This window comes from Artibeus jamaicensis, unplaced genomic scaffold (genome assembly GCF_021234435.1).
Source record: "Artibeus jamaicensis isolate MK-2021 breed Jamaican fruit bat unplaced genomic scaffold, CSHL_Jam_final scaffold_1019, whole genome shotgun sequence".
NCBI classification, from domain to species: Eukaryota; Metazoa; Chordata; class Mammalia; order Chiroptera; family Phyllostomidae; genus Artibeus; species Artibeus jamaicensis.
In genome coordinates, this window is record NW_026522025.1 from 23,921,079 (window position 1) to 23,944,382 (window position 23,304).

Genomic DNA, 23,304 nt, shown 5'->3' on the forward strand with positions numbered 1-23,304 from the left:
ACTTAGATTTTATCTAAATGCTGTGTGGGAAAAGGTCAAATAACTGCATTAATTTTAAGAAACACAAGCAGAGAGGGAAAGCAGAAAGAACATTTGCTTGGAAACATCTCCAGGGAGGAGAAGGTTCCTTCCCTGTCCATGCAGGAGTTATCACTAGGTGATCTGGGATTGGGTGCTCCAGAGAGCACCTTTAGCCAATCGCTGCTGCGGCATTCCACAGAGTATGTTACTGCTTCAGTGAACAGGATATTTTCATGGGTCTAAAGAGTTCATGCACATTTCCAAAATGGCTAACTTATTTCCCAGGGTGTTGTCATACTGTCAGAATCTGTCTCAGTGTTAAATACATGCCCCATGCCCTAGCTAAATCAAGTGAGACAAATACGGTTAACTGTTTTCTAAACCTTAAGTACTAACAAACCTCAGGTATTACTGGATTTAGTCTAGGAAATTTTTATGTTTTAAAATTTAAATCTAAAAGAATATGACATTCTCTTAGTTGAAAAGCCACTTTCAGATGGGTTATATAAAGTGGCAGTTTTGCAACACAATGAAATCTATCTCCATTTTATACTGTTACTTGGCTTGATTATACATAGAAGCCAGGCAGGCCAGCGTGTGATATTGGTGTGAACTGTGGTCAAACCAGAGGGCAGAACTGGAGAGAACAATCATTGCCTAAAGGCAAGAACAAATTTTGGGACAATGTTAAGCTGAACTAAACACATCTAGCGGGCTCTGTTGGGCCCATATATGATCAGCTTTTAACTCCTGATCTGGCAGGAGAAGCTAAAACATGAATGGAAAATGTAGGTTTAACTTTCATTAGAATTAAAATTGCTTATAAATTTTAGTCTCCATATCTGTTAATACTTCACCAGAATTCCCACTAGAGACCTTTAATTAATCATCATGTAGAACCTTCCTATGTACTATGGTGACAAGAATGTTGTATCACACTGTCCTTTTTTTAGAGTGTATGCTAAAAGACAGACACTAATTTGTCCTGTAATAATAAAATTTTATTTAATGAAATGCTTTACACATTTGTGCTTTGAAACTTTGAACTCTAATTTAGGAAATAGGTTTTAAACTCAACAAAATGCTAACTTTACAGTAATTTAAAGCATTATGGCTATTTCTAGAAATAAAAGGTAATTCATGCATTCTTGATAAAACATTGACATAGCTATGCTGATAGGTAGTTATAATGAAAAAATATTCAATTAAGTAAGCATTTTAATCATTTAAGGCCCAGGGTTGTCCAACCTGCTGCCCACAGGCCACACGTGGCCTAGTGTGGCTATGAGTGCGGCTCGATACAAAATCATAAATTGACTTAAAACCTTTTTTTTGCTCATCAGTTTCTGTTAGTGTTTGTATATTTAACGTGTGGCCCAAGACAACTCTTCTTATTCCAGTGTGGCCCAGAGACACCAAAAGGTTGGACATTCCTGAAAACAAATTACTTTTCTAAGTTAAAATATGATAAAAAGCTGATACTGTAAATGTGAGATGAGTATCTAATTTTTTGCTATATGTGTACAATTGAACAAATAGTTGCTTGTGAATAAGAGTTCTAGTTCCCTAGCGTCAAACATACATAGAGCTTCTCTTCTGGACTTGTCATCTTGTGCTCAAAATGACCACAACCAAACATGCACACATACCATATTTGCTTCAAAACCAACACTTCCTTCTCCTTTTCTTATTCCCATGAAGTCAGTGAGTCAGTTGAGCCATAAAATAACCATTTATTGAGTGCTTTGTGTCAGACACTCTTTTGGAACTGTGTATATAGTCACCAAGAAAGAAAAACATGGCACCTTCCCCCACGGAGTTTACAATCTAACAATGAAGTCGGGCATTAAAAATATAATTAGATGCATAATAGGTGCTATAGGAAATGTCATATGTTATAGAACTAACCATGTTAACAGGAGGATGATTCTAGTCTAGGCTGGGCTTCAGGACAGACTTCTGGATGAAGTGACATGCTGATAGAGACGGTAAGCCAAATGGGTGTTAGGTAGACAAGGGTGGATGAGATTGAAGTATGCTAGGGAATAGATGGAGAAGTTCCTGATGCAAAAATGAGGCTATGGTGCAGACAGGAATGAGAGTAGCTCAGTATTTCTGGAACAGGGAAGAATGGGCAGAAAGATACTATATGAAGTACAATGTGTTCCTTACTCTTTCAGATTTGAAACCTGGCAATTGTTTTTGAACTGTCACCTCCTTTCATTTCTCTTGTCCCAATTCTGTGTCCTTCACACCCAGCCATTCAATTCTATTTCCTGTACTACCCCTCTAATCTAATCCCGAACTTCTTATCTGTGGATTATTTAAACAATCTCTTAGATGCTATTATTTCTGTGACTAGTCTCTCCCTACTCAAATCCATTCTAACCACCACCAAAGTAATTTTCCTAAAAATTTTTCATATTTCATCATGTCACTTTTCTATACCCTCCCCCAAATCCCTCACTGGCTTTCTACCAGATTAAAGCTAAACACCTTTAATCTGGTATTCAAAGGCCTCCAAATTTTAGCAACATTCTACCTATCCATTCTGTTTTTTTCCCCATGGGAAACCATCTATTTCAGCAAGGCTGTTCTCTTTGCAATTAATTCAACAAATATTAGACACTGACATTATGCTAAACACAGTTCCAGATCCCAGGGATACAGAGCTCCAGCTAGGTAAGGTCCCTCCCTGCTGTTCTGGAACATACATTCCAGTGGGAGAAGACAAACAATGAATGAGTAAGAGACCTCTCAGATGGAGAAGTGGTAGGTGCTGTGTGGAGCACTGTTAGTGATGTCCTCAAAATTAATTGGGTGGCCTGCTTAGATTAAAATGTCAGTAAAGTCATCTTTATAGGAGGTGACATTTAAGCTGAGATTTGAATGGCAAGAATAAATCAGCCATGGGACCAACAAAGAAAGAACATTTTAGGCAATGACTTGTTCCCACAAGTCATTTTCAAGTGTGAAAGCAGCAGACATGCAAGAGTCTATTATTATAGTTCAGGTGAATGATGGTGGCTTAGAGAAGGGTAGGGGTAGTGGATGTGGATTTGCAGTGTGTTTTGGAGCTAAAATCAATGGGAGTATTCTTTGGGTAGGATTGGATCCCAGAGAGTACAGGAATAAGTGGAAGCTACACTAACCTCCTCCAAAGATCAATCTGGAAATACAACTAAATTGTAGAAAAATCATCCAGAATGACCAACTTAACATTAGCTGGAGAGAAGCCTTCTAACCATGGACAGACAGAAGAAGCCACTTCACCACAACATGACTGGTAGGGAGTGCAGAGGAGTTGTGAGAGGCTGGCTGGGCTTCCATGGACAGCAGCTGAAGTGCCGAAGGGATATGTAAATGGCCACAGGGTTCCCCCTGAGAAATGTGGAGTCCAAAAGGCACAGAGATTAAGAAGCATGATTGGTAGATACAAAATAGACAGGAGGATGTGAAGAATAGTGTAAGAAATGGAGAAGCCGAAGAGCTTAAATGCACAACCCATGGACATGAGCTAAGGGGTAGATTGCTGAAGGGAAGGGAGTGCTGGGCAGAGGGAGGCAAAGGTGAAAAAAATTGGGACAGCTGTAATAGCATAATCAATAAAATATACTTTAAAAAAAGAAGAAACTCAAATAAATGATCTAGCTTCACATGTGGGGGGGCTTTGCCCGCAGGGCCCACCTGGCCACCACGGATGAGAATAAGTCTACCAACACAGGATCTGCATGGGGAGGAAAGGTGCCCAGTCTTTCGAAGGAGAAGGGCCAAGGGCCTTTTCCTCAATGGGCTGTTATTGGGTTCATTTTGCACAGGAATACAGGTAAAGCTCATTAATCATTGTCAGGCAGTAGATAACAATAGATAACATACGAAGAACTACAAGGGCTTATTCTGAGTCAGGGTCTGTTAGCTAAGGGGCTACAAAACTTTGGGAAACAAACTTATTTCTTGCTTGGACCTTTATCATTTAATTGAGAGCATTCTTAGCAAAGCAAGTTTCACAGGAGTTTATGTATTCTTTCTTAGGCCTGATCACCCAGGGAACCTGCCCTTTCCAGCACTTGGCTGCCATGGCCCTTGGTCATTGTTTCAGGCTTAAATCAGGCAGGGGAAGTAAGGCAGCCAAGAGATTAGGAGACTTCTTGCAGACAGAATGAGGACTCAGACTATGTCAAAGCCAAGGGGCAAGGGTCCATCACTCCCTTTTGCGGTAGCCCCTCAAGTCCTTCTCTGGAGCCTCCATGATTGTGCCTGTCTTAGGACATTCCTTCCTTGAGGAATCTTACCCATCACTGGCTAACCAATCAAGCATTGGGAGCCAGGCAGGGTCAAATAAAAGATGCAGAGGCAGCACCCCTGCCAGGGAGATAAGCTCTGTCTCCTTAGTGGTTTATGGTTCGAATGTTGTTCACCCAGCCCTAGCCATGGGGCGGTGAGGGGGGGGGAAGGGGGGTGGTTAAAGCTTCTGACACCAGGCAGGGCAGTTTCCAACATTCACACTTAAAGAAACTGGAAAAAGAAAAAGCCCAAAGTGAGTAGAAGAGAGGAAATAATAAAAATTAGAGCAGAAATAAACTAAATAGAGTCTAAAAAAATACAAAAAAATCAATGAACCCAAGAACTGGTTCTTTGTATGATAAACAATTTTGACACACATTTAACCACACCCATCAACAAAAAAAGAGAAAAGACCCAAATAAATAAAGTCAGAAATGAAACTGGACATATAACTACAAACACCAAAGAAATACAAAGTATTGTTAGAAAATAGTATGAACAGTTATATGCCAGCAAACTAGACAACCTGGATGAAATGGATGAATTCCTAGAAACATACGATCTTCCAAATTAATCAGGAAGAATCAGAAAGTCTGAATAGACAGATTACACCTAATGAAATTCAGTAATCAACAAAAAAAAGCCCGGGACCAGATAGCTTCACAGGTGAATTTTACCAAATATTCTGAGAAGAAGTAACAGCTTTCTTTCTCAAACTATTTCGTAAAATTCAAGAGGAGAGAAGTCTCCCAAACTCATTTTATGAGGCCAGTATTAGCCTAACTCCAAAACCAGATAAAGACACTATAAAGAAAGAAAATTGTAGGCCAATATCACTGATCAACATAGATACTAAAGTCCTCAACAGATATTAGCAAACTGAATACAGCAATGCATCAAAAAGATCATGTACTGTGATCAAGTGGGATTTATTCTGGGAATGCAAGTTTGGTACAACATTCAGAAATCAACAAATATGATTCACTACATAAACAAAATGAAGTATAAAAACCCCATGATTATATCAATAGATGTAGAAAAAGCTTTTGATAAAATCCAGCACCCATTTATGATCAAAGCTCTCAGCAAAGTGGGAATAGAGGGAATATACTTGAGCATAATAAAGGCCATATATGACAAAGCCACAGCCAGCATCATATTCATGGGCAAAAACTACAAGCATTCCCCTTAAGATCGGGAACAAGACAGGGATGTCTGCTTTCACCTTTTTTATTCCACTTAGTACTGGAAGTCCTAGCCATAGCAATCAGGCAAAAAGAAGAAATAAATGGCCTGAAAATTGGAAGGGAAGAAGTAAAACTGTCTTTATTTGCAGATGACATGATAGTGTACATAGAGAAGCCAAAGATTCCACCAAGAAACTACTAGATCCAATAAATGAATTCAGCAAAGTAGCAAAATGCAAAATTAATATCCAGAAATCAATTGCATTTATATGCCAACAAGCTAACAGAAAGGGAAATTAAGTAAACAATTCCATTCATAATTGCTTCAAAAGGAATAAAATACCTAGAAATAAGCCTAACCAAGGATGTAAAACACCTGTACTCAGAAAATTATAAGACACTGAAGAAAGAAACTGAAGAACATACAAATAAGTAGAAGCACATACCATGTTCATGGATAGGAAGAATTAATGTCAATAAAATGTCCATACTACCCAAAGCAATCTATAGATTCAATGCAGTTTTTATCAAGATTCCAATGATGTATTTCACAGAACTAGAAGAAATATTTCAAAAATTTATATGGAACCACAAAAGGCCCTGCAAAGCTGCAGCAATCCTGAAAAAAAGAACAAAGTTGGAGGAATCATGATACCTAATATCAAACTATACAACAAGGCCGTAATCAAAACAGCTTGGTGCTGACATAAAAAACAAACACATAGATTGTTGTAGACTGCTCTGCCTGGTTTTAGGAATTGTATCTCCACCCCTTGTGGCTAAGGGCTAGCCACGACCTTTGGAGTGCCAGCCGCAGGAGACAAAGCTTGTCTCTGGTAGCAAATGCTGCCTCAGTTCCTCTCCCTGCCCCCAAAGCTTGGTCGGAAGTCAATGATGGGTAAGACCCCTCACAGTGAGGCGGGGGGCGGGGGCAACCTAAGCCAGACTTGATCACTTGGGAGGCCTTCATGGAAGGACTCAGTGGGGAGCTGCAACAAAGAGTAATAGCCTCTCACCCCCTGGCTTTGACATAGCCTGAGTCCTCATGTTCTCTGGGAGAAGTGCTTCCTGGCTCTAATCCCCTTAAGCCTGAATACCTGATGGGGAGAGGTGCAGCTCCTTGCCTTGCTAAAGCATGTCCTGGGGGAAAATCTGGCATCACAAAGACTTCCTGATAAACCTGTGAAATCTGCTCTGCTAAGAGCGCTTTCATTCATATGATAAGGGTCCGAGAGGAAATAAGTATGTCTCCCAAAGTTTCTGCAACTCTCTTCCTGACAAACACTGACTCAGACTCTGAAGCCCTCAGATCTCTTTGAAATGTTATCTACTGTTTGATCCTTGCCACTCTGAATTCCTGTATATTACAACCCAATAAAAGGCTATTGAGCAGGGCGCTCAGGGCCTTTTTCCCCTCAGAGAAACTGGCCACTGCTGGCCTTTGTCTCCCCTGAGAAACTGGCCACAGGCCACTGCTCCTCCCTAAACAGATCAATTCATGACTCAGTCATATTCACTTGTGTCCGTGGCACTTGGGGGCTGGGGGGGGGCTCTCAAAAAAGTTGCCCCCACATCAGATCAATGGAACAGAATAGAGAATCCAGAAATAAACCCACACCTTTATAGTCAATTAATATTCAACACAGGAAGCAAGCACATACAATGGACTAAAGATAGTTTATACAATGAACAGTGTTGGGAAAATTGGGCAGATACATGCAGAAAAATTAAACTAGATGACCTTCTTACACCACACACAAGAATAAATAAAAATGGATCAAAGACTTAAATGTTAGACCCCAAACCATAAAAATCCTAAAAGAAAACATAGGCAGCAAAATTTCAGACATTGCTCATAGAAATTTATCAGATATATCTCCCCAGGCAAGGGAAACAAAAGAAAAAATAAACAAATGAGAATTCATCAAACTGAAAGGTTTTTGCAAAATGAAGGAAATCATCAAAAAATAAAAAGACAATCCACAGAATGGGAGAACATATTTGCCGATACATCTGATAATGGCTTAATATTTAAAATTTATAAAGTACTTACAAAACTTAACACCATAAAATCAAGCAATCCAATTAAAATTGGGCAAAGGACCCAAATAGATATACCTCCAAAGAGGACATACAGATGGCCAACAGACATATGAATAGCTGCTCAATGTCACTAATCATCAGAGAAATGCAAATTAAAACTACAATGAGATGCCATCTCACATCTGTCAGAATGGCTATCATCAATAAATCAACAAGTGCTGGCAAGGATGCAGAGAAAAGGGAACCCTTTTGCACTGTTGGTGGGACTATGGATTGGTGCAGCCACTATGGAAAGCAGTATGGAGATATCTCAAAATATTAAAAATGGATCTGCCTTTTGACCCAGCTATCCCACTTCTGGGAATGTACCCAAAGGAACCCAAAACACTAATTTGAAAGAACATAAGCACCCCTATGTTCATTGCAGTGTTATTTACCATCACCAAGATATGGAAGCAGCCCAAGTGTCCATCAATAGATGTGCATATAAAACAACTGTGGGATGTTTATACAATGGAATACTACTCAGCCATAAAAAATGAAGAAGAAGAAGAAAACTGTACCCTTTGCAACAGTATGGATGGACCTGGAGAACATTGTGTTAAGTCAGAGAAAGACAAATACTATATGATTCCATTTATACGTGGACTCTAATGAACAAACTGGACTAAAAGAAAATGGAGTCAGACTCATAGATGGAGACCAGATGACAGCTAGTGATGGGGGCAGTTAGGGGGTGGAGGGATTGAGCAAAAACATAAAGGACTCATGGACATGAACCACAGTGTGGTGATTGCTGGGGAAGAGAAGGGTGTAAGAAGACTAAATAGTAATGGTAATAACATGCAATAAAGATGAAATTTTTAAAAAACTCAGTGGCAGTAGATGTGTAGAATGAGGGAAAAAGTAATCAAGCATAATGCCTAGTATTGCCCTATGTTGGGTGAAATAATTCAGTTCCAAGGCAGAACAGGATATGGTCATCAGTGCCTTCCATGACAGCCCTTCCCAGAATTTCCCCAAAAAGAATATCCACTATTATCTGCAGACTACTCCATTCTTTTTGTAGAACTTAAGGGAGTCCAGTGGGACAGTAGTCAGTGACCTCATTTGTTGTGTAAACAAATAATGGGAATTTCTACCTGGTCTACACCCTGGAAGGAAGTATAAATCATGCCACACTAAAATTCAGAAGTCCCCTCATGGAAGGCCAGGTGTCCTTCTGTCTCCTTTGTGCAGGTGTCTTTGGGTAGTTAGGGCTTCTCTGTGCCTTCTAGAATATTAACACATGTGGTGAGGAAGGGAAAAGCCAAAATTATATAGAGAGACAATTGGTTAAGACCATCTGCCTGACTTGGACTTGCCACTCTGTCCTGTGGTCCTTTTGAATATTTCATTTGTATTTCTGACTCTGAGTCTTTGGGTTTTTGTTTCTACCAACTGAGATACACTTGTCTTTCAAAGTTCAGGCCATGCCTCTTTTGCAAGTCCTTTCTTACCACTCTAACCCAAATGGATCTACCCATTCATTAAACTTCTGCCATTGTAGGTATAATCTTAAATCTTCAGTTACATTTATAAATCAAGGAAGTTAATGATAATCAATATAGGGAAAGTAAAATTCTCTGATATTTAAAGATATTTAGAATATTTTTCAATATCAGCAAAATTCAGTATCAGTAGAAATTGTTTGCTATCATTTTACCTGTCTTATAACAGTGCCCTAAGTTTTTGTGCACTATGCCACCAAGCCTTTCCACTGGACTACATTAGAGTGCCTGGATCATAGTGATTGTGTGTCTATATTTATTAAATAAATGAAATATCTTATACATAAGCATTGACTGCTTGGAGAGCTACATGTGGTTGTGAAAGTGGTGGTGGTTGTGCATTGCACAAGTCCAGAGAGTTTCATTTGCACACACCATGATGTATAAAAATGACCGAGCAAGACTAGGCGGTACTTAAGAAGGTTCCTTGAGGCCAAGGTTGGCAAACCATGACCCATAGGCCAACTCTGGCTCACTGCCTGTTTTTATAAATAAGGTTTTATTAGAACACAAGTACATCTGTTTGTTTATACAGGATGTGACAAAAGTAGGTTTACACCTGTAAGTATGTGCAACACAAAGTTTGTTCTTGTATTATTGATTATGTGTTATTTTTCATGCGAACAATATAAACCTACGTTTGCCCTACCCTGTATTTTGTCTATGACTGCATTCCCACTACTGTGGCCAAGTTGAGTCTAAGACTGCATGTCCCTCAAAGCCCAAATTATGGACTATCTGACCCTTTAACAAAAGGTTTGCTGACCACTTACGAGATGGGGTCTTCCTCAAGTTGAAAAAAATGAAACTTGTTTAGTTTTTAAATGTTTTCTGCTAATCAAGTAAGTGCAAGAAAGTTTTTTTCAGCTATTCCTTTTTTTCCGTTTCAAAGTTATCTTACTTTTTTGCAGTAATGCCTGAAAATTCAAATTTTCCCTATCGGCGGTACGATCGGCTCCCTCCAATCCATCAATTCTCCATAGAGAGTGACACGGACCTCTCCGAGACTGCAGAGTTGATTGAGGAATACGAGGTTTTTGATCCTACCAGACCTCGACCAAAAATCATTCTTGTCATAGGTATGAGGACAGAAAGCAAATTCTCATACTATTTCTAACTTGATTTATATATTTACATTTAGAAAATTGTGTCAATTATCTATCACATTTGCAAATGCTTAGTGGATAAAAAATGACAAACCAAACAAACAAAAGCTCAAGAAATAAGTAAATGGAAATATTTTAGCATAATTTTCAATGAAACAGAAATTGTTATAATTGTGCAATCTAATGCTATTGTACTTTTACAGAACCCATTAGAGTGTCATGTTTCTGTATAATGAATTGAAAGTGCTAACCCCTTCAAAGCTTTTGTCCTGTGGTTTTGTCTAATTTTTAACATAGATAACTGAATTTATTAGAAGTTTTCTAAACACGATGCGTTTTTCCCTTTACCTCGACAAATTTAATATTTATTCACTATTAACTGTACAGGGAACAGTAATGACAATCATGATAAGCTGGTTAAGACTCATAAATGAATCTTCCTTATGGCAAACTGGCAACTACATAAAATGTAAGTTTTGATGTTATTTCTTTTAGAAAAGCATATCGAAAAGAATAGTATTTTACACAGCATATAACATCTAAGAATAAAAATTTAGTGATAATAGTTAATTTTTTAATTGCCACTATGAATCTTACTTGGAATACAGAAATATCAGTCTGATGCCATGTCACAGGATAGATATTGAAAATGTTTTAACTACTTTTTCCAGAATGCATTTTTGACCACTCTTGCAAATTCTAATTTCCTCAAAATCTATTAAAAAAATAAGAAGAGACCTGTGAACATGATATATATGTAGCTACTGTCTCACTTTGCAGTTTGACTAGGCCTACTTAGAGATTGCGGAAAGCAAAAATCTAATGTGAAATACTCAAAGCTATTCTAGCCAGAAAGTGTTAACAGAGGGCAAAACGTATACAGACTTCATGCAAAGAACTGCTCCTAGAAACTATAACGATGATGGCAACTAGGAAAAACGCATGCAGATAAACACAGCAAGCTATAACAAGAATTTAAGTGCACCAGAGCAGGAAGAGCGACATTTGTATATCTCTAAGTGTAATTAAAATGGAATTGCAAACATATTTAACCCTGAATTGTTTAAAATAATGTGATAGAAAGGAAATAGATAACTCAACTTCCCAAAAGTCAAAATATTCGTATAGTGTATGGAATCATTCATGACATAAACTTCTCTGTCTTCTTAAAAATGGAATTTTTGTGAATGTGTTTAAAATTTTGAGATTAACTGTAAGACAAAGAAATGCTTTATTAGAACAGCTACACACATAACTGGAAATTATTTTACCATTTATAATGAAATACTTATTATTAATGGAATGAAAAAGGAGGCTTGATTGACCATAAAAAATGTGGGCAATGTGTATTACACAAGGGCAATACCAAATTGCCCTTGTGTAAAACAGTCTATAGGTGAGTATTTTGTGAGTGAGAATTTTATATAAAAATGATTAAAATATTTCAATAAATCAAGATCTTTGGAGAAGACATGAATGTTCAAATCTCCTCTGCTTAAGAGTTCTTTTTTTACTCAGTAAAATCAACTTGCTTTCCAAGGGTGTGATTTTTGGTTTCAGACTGGCATGCTATATTGTTATATTTTATGTATTACATGAATGATATAAAGCCAAGGATTATAAATAACTTTTAGAGGATTGAGATAAAAGAAGAAAGGAAAACCCAAAAGTTAGGTCATTTTAAAAAAACGAAGCCATTTTATGACTTTTGAGGAATTATAAAATAATTGTGCCTGAACCTTATAAATTTTTACTTTCCAACCTGGAAAACTAGTGGGGGAGGTACAGATAATTTTACATGGTATTACATCCAAATAAACAAAATTTCCCTTCTGGAGATACAAAACTTTTTTTTTTAAGATGACCTTCTTGGTACAGATACTAATCTCTCTTATGTTAATGTAATCATAAAATCTAAGAGTTAGATGGATTCTAGTATTTATAAGTATTAGAGATAAATAAATAGGACAAAATTTAAGCTCACTCTGAGTTCAGAGAGAATAAAGTAAAATTAGTTTTTAAGAATAAATAAGTAGGCCTGGCTGGTGTGGCTCAGTGATTGAGTGCCGGCCTGCAAATAAAAGGGTAACTAGTTCAATTCCCAGTCAGAGCACATGCCTGGGTTGTGGGCCAGGTCCCCAATAGGGGGCGCACAAGAACCAACCATACATTGATGTTTCTCTCCCTCTCTTTCTCCCTCTCTTCCCCTCTCCAAAAAATTAATTTAAAAATATTTAAAAAAATAAGTAGCCAAACTCATCCAATAAATTAATGCTGTTCTCTGTCAATTATACTCATCATTTTTTGTTGTTTTCTGCTATTGCTTCCATTAGTTGACAAAAAACAAATTTTTTCTGTGAAGTGCCATAACTTTCTTAGTGTTTAATTTTTTAAATTCAGTGGATTTTATAATATATTAGTTTGATGGTTTGTGAGATTAAGGATGAAAATACAGTTTACAAAAAATAACTTGTTTTTCAGGGATTAAATCAGTTTAAATTTTTTGATGGAGCGGTCATATATTTTTTTCTTCAAGCCAATTCATAATTTGCCCATAGGTTAATAGGCTAAAAGCAGCTATTTACAACCAAAACTAACTTCTGATTGACAAAGTAATTAATTTAATCTGCTAATAGTACATAACATTAAATTACTAGGATAGAATTTAGAGGTTCTTAGAAAGAGAATGATCAAAATGTAAACAAATCCCTATCCTAAGTTGAATAAAGAAATTAAAAAGGTGAAAGCCAGATATTGTCAGGTACATTATCTGGGATTGAGGTTAAGAAATGGATCTCATTATATTAGTTGATTTTATACCCCTGCACATTAAATTTTTAGTGAGGAAATAAGCCCCAGATGACTAATTCTACCCATTTGGAACCCTCCTTGTAAAACACAAAACAAAACACCTGTTTTTCTGTTTTACTTAATTATTTGCAACAAGAATTAAAAAATTGACTAAATAATTATATATAAAATGACTTACATGCAAAAAAATTAATATTTTGAATTAGTAGGTAGAACATCAACTCACTTTTCTATTGAATTTTTATTTTCAACATTGCTTAATAAATTACAATTATATTTCAGTGAATATTACGAAAGCATTTTATTAGACATTGATTTTTAATGAGATTTTGTCTACAGTCAATAATTTTTCCTCAAGTGTTTGAAAATATTTCACTTTGATAATTGTCAGCAAATAAATCAGACTAGGCTGGTTGTCTGTGCTGTATTTTGAAATTAGTTCAGACTTTAGATTCCTATTCATCTAGTTTACTTACAAATATAAATTAACTAAAATAATCCAATATGATTTGAATGTAAAATCTGAGCCCTATATTTATAATTATTTTAGTACTTACATTTTTAAAAATAAATGGCAACTACCAATGATTAGTATGGAGTTATATTGCAAAGTATTGATTATTTCACACTAATGTATCTCAAAATCAAAATTATCATGAGTTTTGTAAAATGGCTGTACCTTAAGAATCTATTTTATTCACTCTGCATATTTTCTGCATAAAAGTACTTTCAAACTTAAAGGAGTTAAGGCAAGGATATGCATGAACAGAAAAAATTCAAAAAATTTAGATGTCATGCCAATATTGGTTTTCCTTTGTCAAAAATAATTGTTATATTTCACTATATTGCACGTTAACTCTCTGCTGACATGAAATGTGTCTGTTACTTCATTGTCCTTTGTATGATGTAGTTGTTTATGAGGAAAACGTGTGAGTGTTTACATAGAAAAATAGTGAAGTTTTCTTTTAACTGCAAAAAAAACTGGTCTCTTTCATCTAATGCAGTTAGTTGAGTTGATCACGACAGTTCTCCGCTCTCCTTGGTTAATCTGCACTTGCCCTGCATTCAGGAGTGGGGTTGAGAATGCCACAAGTGGGACAGTTACCCGCCCTGATGCTGTTGGTCTAGAAGCTGCGTCTCACGATGAAGGTAGTTGTTGTATAAAAGGGAGTTTCTTTCTGTATGAGAAGCTCACAGTTTTGCCTGTTTCAAATGCTAGGTGGTCCAGGAAGTGGAAAGGGTACTCAGAGTTTGAAAATCGCGGAACGCTATGGATTCCAATGCATTTCTGTGGGAGAATTATTAAGAAAGAAGATCCACAGTGCCAGCAGCAACAGGAAATGGAGTCTCATTGCCAAAATAATCACAACTGGAGAATTGGCCCCACAGGTACTGCTGTGTAATTTGCTTTTTTAAAAAATAATTCTGCAGTTTTTATACCAGTTGTGAGTACAGTAAGTTTAACTGTGGTTTTTCATCTTATTTTCTTTACAAAAGGAAACAACAATTACAGAGATAAAACAAAAATTGATGCAGATACCTGATGAAGAAGGCATTGTTATTGATGGATTTCCAAGAGACGTTGCCCAGGCTCTGTCTTTTGAGGACCAAGTAAGAATGTCTCCTTATATTTTATTTTATTTATTTTCAAATTTATTTATTTTTGGAGAGAGGGGAAGGGAAGGGAAGGAGAAAAGGAGAGAAACATCAATGTGTGGTTGCCTCTCAAGTGTCCCTTACTGGGCATCTGGCCTGCAACCCAGGCATGTGCCCTGACTGAGAATCAAACTGGTGATCTTTTGTTTCATAGGCCCGAAGTCAATCAGGGCTCCTTATATTTTAAATGACCTACTTTTTACTTAAAACTTTGAGCTTTTTAAAAAAAAGATTTCTTGGAAGACTTGCTGTTACTTGAAATGACTTCTGGTCTGAAAACAGGCAAGGACTTCAGTAGGAGGTGGCAGAAGGTCATTTCCTTGGCACACAAGATTAAAGACTCAAGACAGTCTCTGCCAAAAAGAAAAGATGAAAACTAATAAAAGAACTATTTTTATTAAAAACACTAATCTCCTTAACCTTTATTTCAAATCCCTAAAATTGTATTTTTAATCTTTAATTACTAAAAACAAGCCTTATTTACTACTGTCCAGGGATATAAAATATCACTTGTATTTGCATTGTTACTAATTAAAGAAGCCCCCCTTCCTTGGGCTGTGAAATAATAAACTGCTTCCCTGTAACAAAGTAGGGTTCAGGTTACCAAAGTTTACTCAGACTTGAGTAGATTATGTCTGCTATGTACCTAACACATCTCTTTTAAAGGGAAATAAATCAATGAAAACACTTTGCATATCTATTTAACTTTTGAAAGGCTAGTGTAACTAATTTTTCATTTGAAATATTTAATTAAAAAATAATGTGTGGTCATAAAAGTTTTAAGTTGGTATAAAATGTGAAATTTCATTAATACCCTTCTCCCATTCCACTGACCCTCCTCTCCTGATAAAAACACTATTAAGCTGTATATTTATGTTCCAGGCCTTTTTTCTGTGCATTACACACTTACACATGTGCACATATTCACATACAAATGCATTTTAATTTTTGTAGTTATTTCCACACTGTCCTGCAAAGTCTTTCCAAGTATAGTCCCATCAACATTAATTGAGACTTTGTTTCTTCCAGATATAATTTTTATTTTTAACCAGATATAGTTCATATTTAAAATTTTTGTCAACCTAATATGTAAGAAATGGTATTTCATTTTTCAAATTTACATGTCTTGAGTTACTACTTAGGGTATGTATATTTTCAGCTATTTGGTACCCATTTGTGTTTCTTTCTTGTATGAATTACTGGCTTTCCTTTCTCCATATTTCTACAGACTTGTTTATCTTTTTTGTACTTATTTAAAGAAGCGTTTAACATATTATAGATATTGCATCAGAGAGGATTAAGTCAAATAAGATTTAAGTTTATTCCTGTATGAGAGAAGTGTGGAGTTAGGGAGTTTAAGGCCAGAGGGTAGCATCATAAGCCTTTCTTTGAGTCTTCTGCATCACTGTATTGGGACCCCTATTGTGCTGTAGCATCTTTCTCCCCTCCTCAGGTTTCCTCCTCCCCCAGTTAGTCCAGAACCTCTGGTGCTTACTCAGTTTAAGAGCTTGGCTCTAATTGCTCTGGCCTTGAAGAGAGAATCTAAAAAAATACATTGTTTTGTTGCTATTGCTGCCACATGGCATGGCCATTGAAAATGCTATGGCAGCCATTCCCTATGACTCTTGGCGACTGGTGGAGGCATGACAGCCAGGTGGACAGGCATTCCTGCCCAACCTGGTCCCCACCCTATGCATTGAGTGAGATGCTCTTGGCAAGCACAGGCATAAAACGCTATTTGATCCTCTCTATTGCCTTTCAAACATGCTGCATCATGGCTCCCTCTGCTCCTCTGCATAATGGCTCAGGGAGAGCCTATAGCTTTTCGACATTACTTTCAAAACATTAACAGATCATCTCATTTTCAGGTATGAAAAAGCCTAGTCCCCAATTATGTCCCAAAAAAAGCTGGGGAAAAATTAATTTAAAAAAAAGTTCTGTTTAACCTAAATCAAGACTTTAACGTCTCATTCAATTTAATACATCTCTGCTATCCCCAGGTTGGTCCTGGTTCAGGCTCAGAAACCTAAAGTGACATCTCAGAATCCTGAAATTCTTCCTCATGTAGCTTATAATGGGGCAGGTAGAAGAAAAGAGGCTGCAAATATATAACTCTCCAGGAACTCTCTCTGGATCCCTGATCAATCTCCACTTCTCTGATACAGCCAGGACCCGGTGATGGGCCAAGAGTCACAAAACTGGTTTGGGGATTCCTGTTAGCGAGATCTGTAGGATCATCTGGTATCTCTCGTTAAAATGTGCTGTCACTTGATTTGCTACCCTCAGCTATGCTCTGGGTCTGGAGAAGATCGATTTAACATCTTCTTAGGTTGGCATCATGGCAGCCTAGAGGTTCTTGGTCACTGTGGGCAGTACCATGATACCTGAGGTCGATGCCTCCATTGCTGAGTGCAGGAGTTTGGAGGGTGCAGAGGCAACGCTGAAGTGTTTATGTAAAGAGGAGTTAGGGTCCCACAACCTCTGTGCAGTTAAGCTCCTGGGGTATTGTTTTTTTTCTGGCACCATTTCTGACACCAAATGTGTGGCATATCCCACTCCAATTCTCCAGTTCTCCAGCACCAACCAGGTGCCCACGAATTGACTTCAACTCTGACACTATTCAGAGTTTGCACAGACACTGCAGATTGATGGCTAGGTCCCACAAGACTGCCCCCACTTCAGACATCATTTACAAGTCTTGGGAGCCACCCACACTTCTGCCCAACCAGCTATGAATTCAGGGGTTCCCACATGCCCTCTTCAGTTTTAGTAATTCGGTAGAACAATGCTCCAAACTCAGGAAAACACTCATATTTACCAGCTTATTATAAAGGATACAAGTCGGGAACAGCCCCGGTCTCATACCTTGTCCTTCACAACTCTTCCATTTGCCTGTTCCTTGTTGATGTGCAGGTCAGTTCTCCCTGTTCAGTCCCAGTTCAACTCCTCATACTCAGCCACCTATAAACTAAACATCAACTTGTCTTCCCTTCCTGCCACAACAAACAGGGAAAGAACAAGACCAGGAAGAGGGAAATGAAGACTCCTGTTGGAAAAAGGGAAGTTTGGCAATATACAGGGTGGGCAAAAGCAGGTTGACTGTTGTGAGTATATGAAACAAAGAGTTTATTCTTGTGTTATTACATATTAATTATTGTATTATTTCTCATACGAACAACTGTAAGCCTGCTTTTCCCCCATCCTGTACGTAGTAGTCACTGAGCCAAATCAAATAACAAATGGTGTGAGGCAGGGATGGCGGAGCGTTCTTGCCTGGGCAGTGGAGTGGTTTCCTGGGCTAGTTCATTGGCAACTCCTGCTTCTCTCTCATGGAGTAACTCTTTGTTCTCTTCCAAGGCCCCTGGCCCTTCAAGAAGTTTTCCCTGTCATCTGTTGTCCTGCATAGCCCCATCAAAGTGGCGTGTTGGTGATTACACTCCTTGGGAGCTATTTTTAGAAAAAATACAAGATTTTGGTTACTTGGGTAAAGCCATTTCCTCAAAAATATGGTAGGCATCTTCTCTTTTGTGTCCACTTAGTTTCACAGCCTATAACTACACCCGAAGTTCTTTCTTAAATATAGTAATGAAACCACTTTCTTTCTTTGTTTTCTCATTTTTGATAGCAGTTACCTTAAGGCCACATAAAAAAACATAGTCTGGGTTTTGACTCAAGGCTGGTTCATTTTTTTTTTTGGAAGTAAAAGAGGGTTTAATGGGAGTCTGTTGAGCAATAATAGCTTTGTCTCTTTTGTTTGGTGGTACACGAGCAGTTTGCATTTTCAGCCTTTCTTTATTCTTTATCTACTTGTAAATTGGTTGATTTTTTCTTGAGTTTACCTATAGTAATATGCTGTTAAATGCAACAGAGTGCAGTCAACAGAAACTAATATTCTAGCTCTTTCTAGCCACTTCTTCACTAGCTATGGGCTCCATAGGAACATCACCTGCCTTCCAGGTTATCACAAGTAGTAGTTTTACTGAATATTTTGCAATGATGTAACAAGGGTTATCCACTTTGTAGCCTAAAATGTATGAGCCTTTACTGCCCATGCAAACTAATGCCACATATTTTAGTTTTATATATAGTAATGCCCCACTTGTATGACTATTGCTTATATAAATATATGTGTGTGTATGTGCATGAATGTGTGTGTGTGTATATATATATATATATATATATATATATATATATATATATAAAATTCAGGGTAAATACAAGATGCCATAATAAAATGATATAGTGACATAACACAGAAACTTACTTCTCTTGTACATAACGGCCTCATCATGAGTGAGAGCAGGGCAGCTTCATTCCTCACTTTCACTCAGAAATGCCGCAGGTTCTTTCCAAGTCATTGCTCCTCCAACCCCTGGGGCAACAGCTCTCAAATTTTTGGGTCATAGACCCTTTTACACTTTTAACAATTATCAAAGATCTCAAAAAAAGCTTTAATTTACATGAACCCTATCTGTTGATATTTACCATATAGGAAGCTGAAACAAATTTTAAAATATTTAATAATTTATCTTACGACAATAATAAATCCATACAGGTAACATAAAATAACCCATTTTTATGAAAAGCAACCATATTTTCCAAATAAGAAATTACAGCAATAAGAGAGGCACCACCTTTACACTTTTAAAAATCCCTCTAATTTCTAGATTAATGGAAGAGAGCTGGATGCTTAGTCTGCTTTTGCATTGCAGCTGCCGTGATATCACACTTCATGTAAACATGGAAAACTCCATTGTGTATTTGTGAGAGAGTAGCAGTGAAAAAGACACACAATTTCTTAGTGTTAATATGGAAATAGTTCTGACCTGTAGCCTTCCTGAAAGGGCCTCAGCAGTCCCCAGCACACACTGGAAACCCTGCCGTGGAACTTGGTCAACATCTGTGCGATGAAAGCTGGGTCACTGCCATGGCCACGTTCCAGTTGGTTGGAAGGAGGAAAAGAATGCAGAACATATGTTACCAATCTAGGATCTTCCAGGACCCCACTGTGGGGACCCAGTCCCCAGGAGGGACCCTCTGTCCTTCTAGGAGGAGTGTCACACTGCAGCCTGCGAGCCTCATGCAGCTCATCAGGTTAGCTGTGAATGCGGCCCAACACCAAATTGTAAATTTACCTAAAACATTATGAGGTTTGTGTGTGTGTGTGTGTGTGTGTGTGATTATGTGTCACAATGTATTTAATGTGTGGCCCAAGACAACTTTTCTTCTTCCGGTGTGGCCCAGAGATGCCAAAAGGTTGGACACCCCTGTAAAGATTCTTTTTGCATTTGGTGTTTAGCAGTACAAGCTTTAATTCAATGGCCAGGGAATGGAGAAGCAGGAGTTGAACTCACAGATCATCTTCTGGTTCTAGAGCAGTCTAGGGGAGATTATTAGGGTGTGGGGACATAATGAGGGGAGGCATGAACCCAAACCCAGTTTTGGCTGCCTGCCACAATGAAAGCCAAACTCTTGAGACAGATGCTGGTGAGGAGGAAAGTGGTTTATTTGACTGCTGGCATCTCGAGAAGATGGGGGGACTCTGGTCCTCAAAAACCCACCTTAATCTCTGGTCAAGCCAGTGATTTTTATAGGGAGTTGGTGGGAATTTGGGAGGGGTAACTTCCCAGTGGGACTGTGGACATGCAGTTTCTTGTGAGAGAAGGAAGCAGGAGACAGGGGAGGGACTGAAAGGAAATAAGCGCAGCTCCGGGTCAGGGTCACTCCCTTTGTTCCCATGTTATCTTTCAATTTGCTTCAATCTGCTATCTGTGGTTTTACTGACAGCTTTAGCATTTGTCCTTTTCCTGGACACCTGTAGTTTATTTCCGGCATCAGCATTTCTCACAACTGCAATGGGAACTGGCCAGAGGTGAAGGCACAGGTTGATTATGTACTTTGATTTGTTACAGAATACATAACTTTGACTACTAGCTGGGAGATACTAAATCATGGTTACAACTTAACATTTTAGTATAGGCAGAGGTTTTTATGAGGAGTGAGGAGAGGGAAAACAGAACAAAGAGATCATGGGGAGGGGCTGTGGGCATTCAGGCAGTATCGGTGCTGGTCCCAATATGTATCTTTATGGTCGGCGTCCTTGAGTTGGCCGTCTGGTTTTTGTCAGCTTAGTGGGATTCCAAGGTCAGTCTGTTTCTTAGGTTTACATAGGAACGGAACCTGTTGATTCTAGTAAAATATACTTTAAAAAGAAACTAAAAAAAAGATTTCATTTATTTATTTTTAGAGAGAGGGAAAGGAAGGGAGAAAAAGCGAGGGAGAGAAACTTCAATGTGTGGTTGTCTCTCACACCCCACCCCTCACTGGGGACCTGGCCTGCAACCCAGACATGTGCCCTGACTGGGAATTGAACTGGTGATACTTCGGTTCACAGGTTGACACTCAATCCACTAAACCACACCAAAACTTTTACCATGTAAACTCTAGTTTTGAGAGGAAAATCAGGTTAGAGAAATAAGCTGGGTTTAATATTTACTAAGATTAATAGGGTAGCTCTAATTAGTATATTGTATTCATTCCCTGTTCTTGGCATATGCATTAGTTTTCAGGGAATGGGCCAGTCAGTTCCCAGAATTGGGTCACTAACCCTTTTCTTCCCTCATATAATCTGAATGGGACCTGGCATGGTGTCAGCGGGTGTGTTGGTTAGCAAGCCAGTATATTAAAGTCAGGGTATAATGAGGCTCAGGGTCTCCTGGAAGTCATATTCAATGCCATTTTGGTTCAGGCTGGCTCCGATCAGTTTTTGTTATTCTAGCCCTCTTTCCTCTTTTGCATTTTCCTGTAATAAAATGTTTTCAATAGCCTACAGCTATAGTGACAGGTACAGCCTCAATTTCTTAAATCCCAGATGCCCATGCAGCACACATCACTTCTCACAGGCCACTGAGGAGAACTTAGATCACATGACTTGATCCTAACTGCAGGGAAGGCTGGGAAATACAGTCTCTGGTCAGGTGTGGCCCTGGCTACACAGCTACCATTAAGGAAGAAGGGAAAACAGACTTGGAGAGACAGCTCGCGTTTCCACCACAGTAACTTGCTGTGTGTAGCTCTTGTCTTTCCTTCCCACCCTTCCTTCTCAGTCCAAGCCCCGGGCTCTCCCTGCTCCCAGGCCTGCCATTTCAAGGGGAAGAGCGGGAAATGCTCCTTATCACTGTGGTGTAGCTCCTGTTCTCCTCCTCGCATTGTATAGTAGCTTCTGCCTATCTGAATCTTTTACCTTTGGCCTGATGATTGAAATAAGATAACAGATCAGTGAGGGGAAAGCCACCAAGATAGGCAAGAGTGGGAAGTGAAAGACCTCTCCACCACCAGCCAGACACACTGCAGAGCCAAGAGTTCACCCGATGGCCAGAGTCCATAGTCAAAACCTAAGCAAATGCTTTTCTTAAAGGGTGTGGGCTTTCATATTCCACTGGATAGGAGTGGGAAGAAAAGCTCAATTTCTGTACTGAGGCTTTATTGACTGAACAGTAAAAAAGCTAAAACCAGTAGAAACTCTGTAGGGCTATTATTGAAAATGGAGGAGGGAAAACTACACCAAATCTATATTTAAATACACACACACAGACACATACACTATTTCAATTACCTGGTCCCTGCTAATTTCCTAGTTTTATGTATCTACATATGCGTTCTATGTGCTAGACTTCCTCTATTTCTCACAGCGACCTGCTCTAGCTATTTTCTCAGTGCTATTTATATCATCCCATAATTTGTTTCCCTGTGCATTCTGTTTTTGAGCTGTATCTGTGTTGATACTCATAGACGTAACTCATTCTTTATAACTGTTTCATAATATTACATTCTGTAAATATGTTTTATTAGATTTCCCTGTTGTTTTAAAATTTCTGCTACAGCCAGCAGCACTATGACCAAAATCCTTATACACATCTCTCTTTGCATATGCCAGAAAGATCTCTCAAAAATATTTCTGAAAATGGACTTCCTAGGATAGAGGAAAGGTGTGTGTGTGTGTGTGTGTGTGTGTGTGTGTGTGTGTAGTTTTAAATATATACCTTAGATTTCATTAATATGTTAAACAGTGTTCTTATAAATTTATAATTACATTCTGCCTATTTCCCCACGTGTCACCAATACTTAATTTCAGATCTTTCTATTTTTGGTTATCTAATGGATTAAAAATGTTTTTGTATTGCTATGTTAATTTAAATTCTCATAATCACTAGTAAACTGAAACATTTTTAAAATCTGTTTAATGGCCATTTGTATCTCTTCTTTTAAGAATTGCCAAAGCATAAACTCAGCCCCTTTTTTTCCTGGTGGATTGTTTGTGTTTTTGTTATTGACTTGAACATTCAAGATACTAATCCTTTGCTATATATCTTGATAATATTTTCTTTCACTTATATTTTTCTCAATTATATTTGAGAAACATGATTCCTATTGAATCATAGTCTATCTTTCATCCTACAAAAATTTGATAATTTATGTGGTAAATTTCTTAGCATTTTACTTTTAGCTTTTGCATTTAGTGTTTAAGAAAGTGTTCCCTGTAATCTCCTAAGAATATTCTATATTTTCTTGTTATTTTTAGGGGTTTTTGGAGATTCGAGTATGTATCTGCATTAATTATTGCACATAGTGTGAGATGGACATAGA

The 23,304-nt window shown here is 38.0% G+C and overlaps 1 protein-coding gene across 2 annotated transcripts in view; it reads left to right on the plus strand.

Moving 5' to 3' along the window:
* AK5 (adenylate kinase 5) overlaps positions 1-23,304 on the plus strand; it is a 220,613-nt gene that overhangs the window by 5,321 nt on the left and 191,988 nt on the right. Inside the window, exons 3-5 of one of the 2 annotated variants that reach the window (XM_037148132.2) lie at positions 9,997-10,164; positions 14,222-14,391; positions 14,500-14,613. In XM_037148132.2, coding sequence (XP_037004027.2) covers positions 9,997-10,164; positions 14,222-14,391; positions 14,500-14,613 — 452 coding nt within the window. The remainder of the gene's footprint in view (positions 1-9,996; positions 10,165-14,221; positions 14,392-14,499; positions 14,614-23,304) is intronic. The other variant, XM_053655593.1, reaches the window with a different exon arrangement.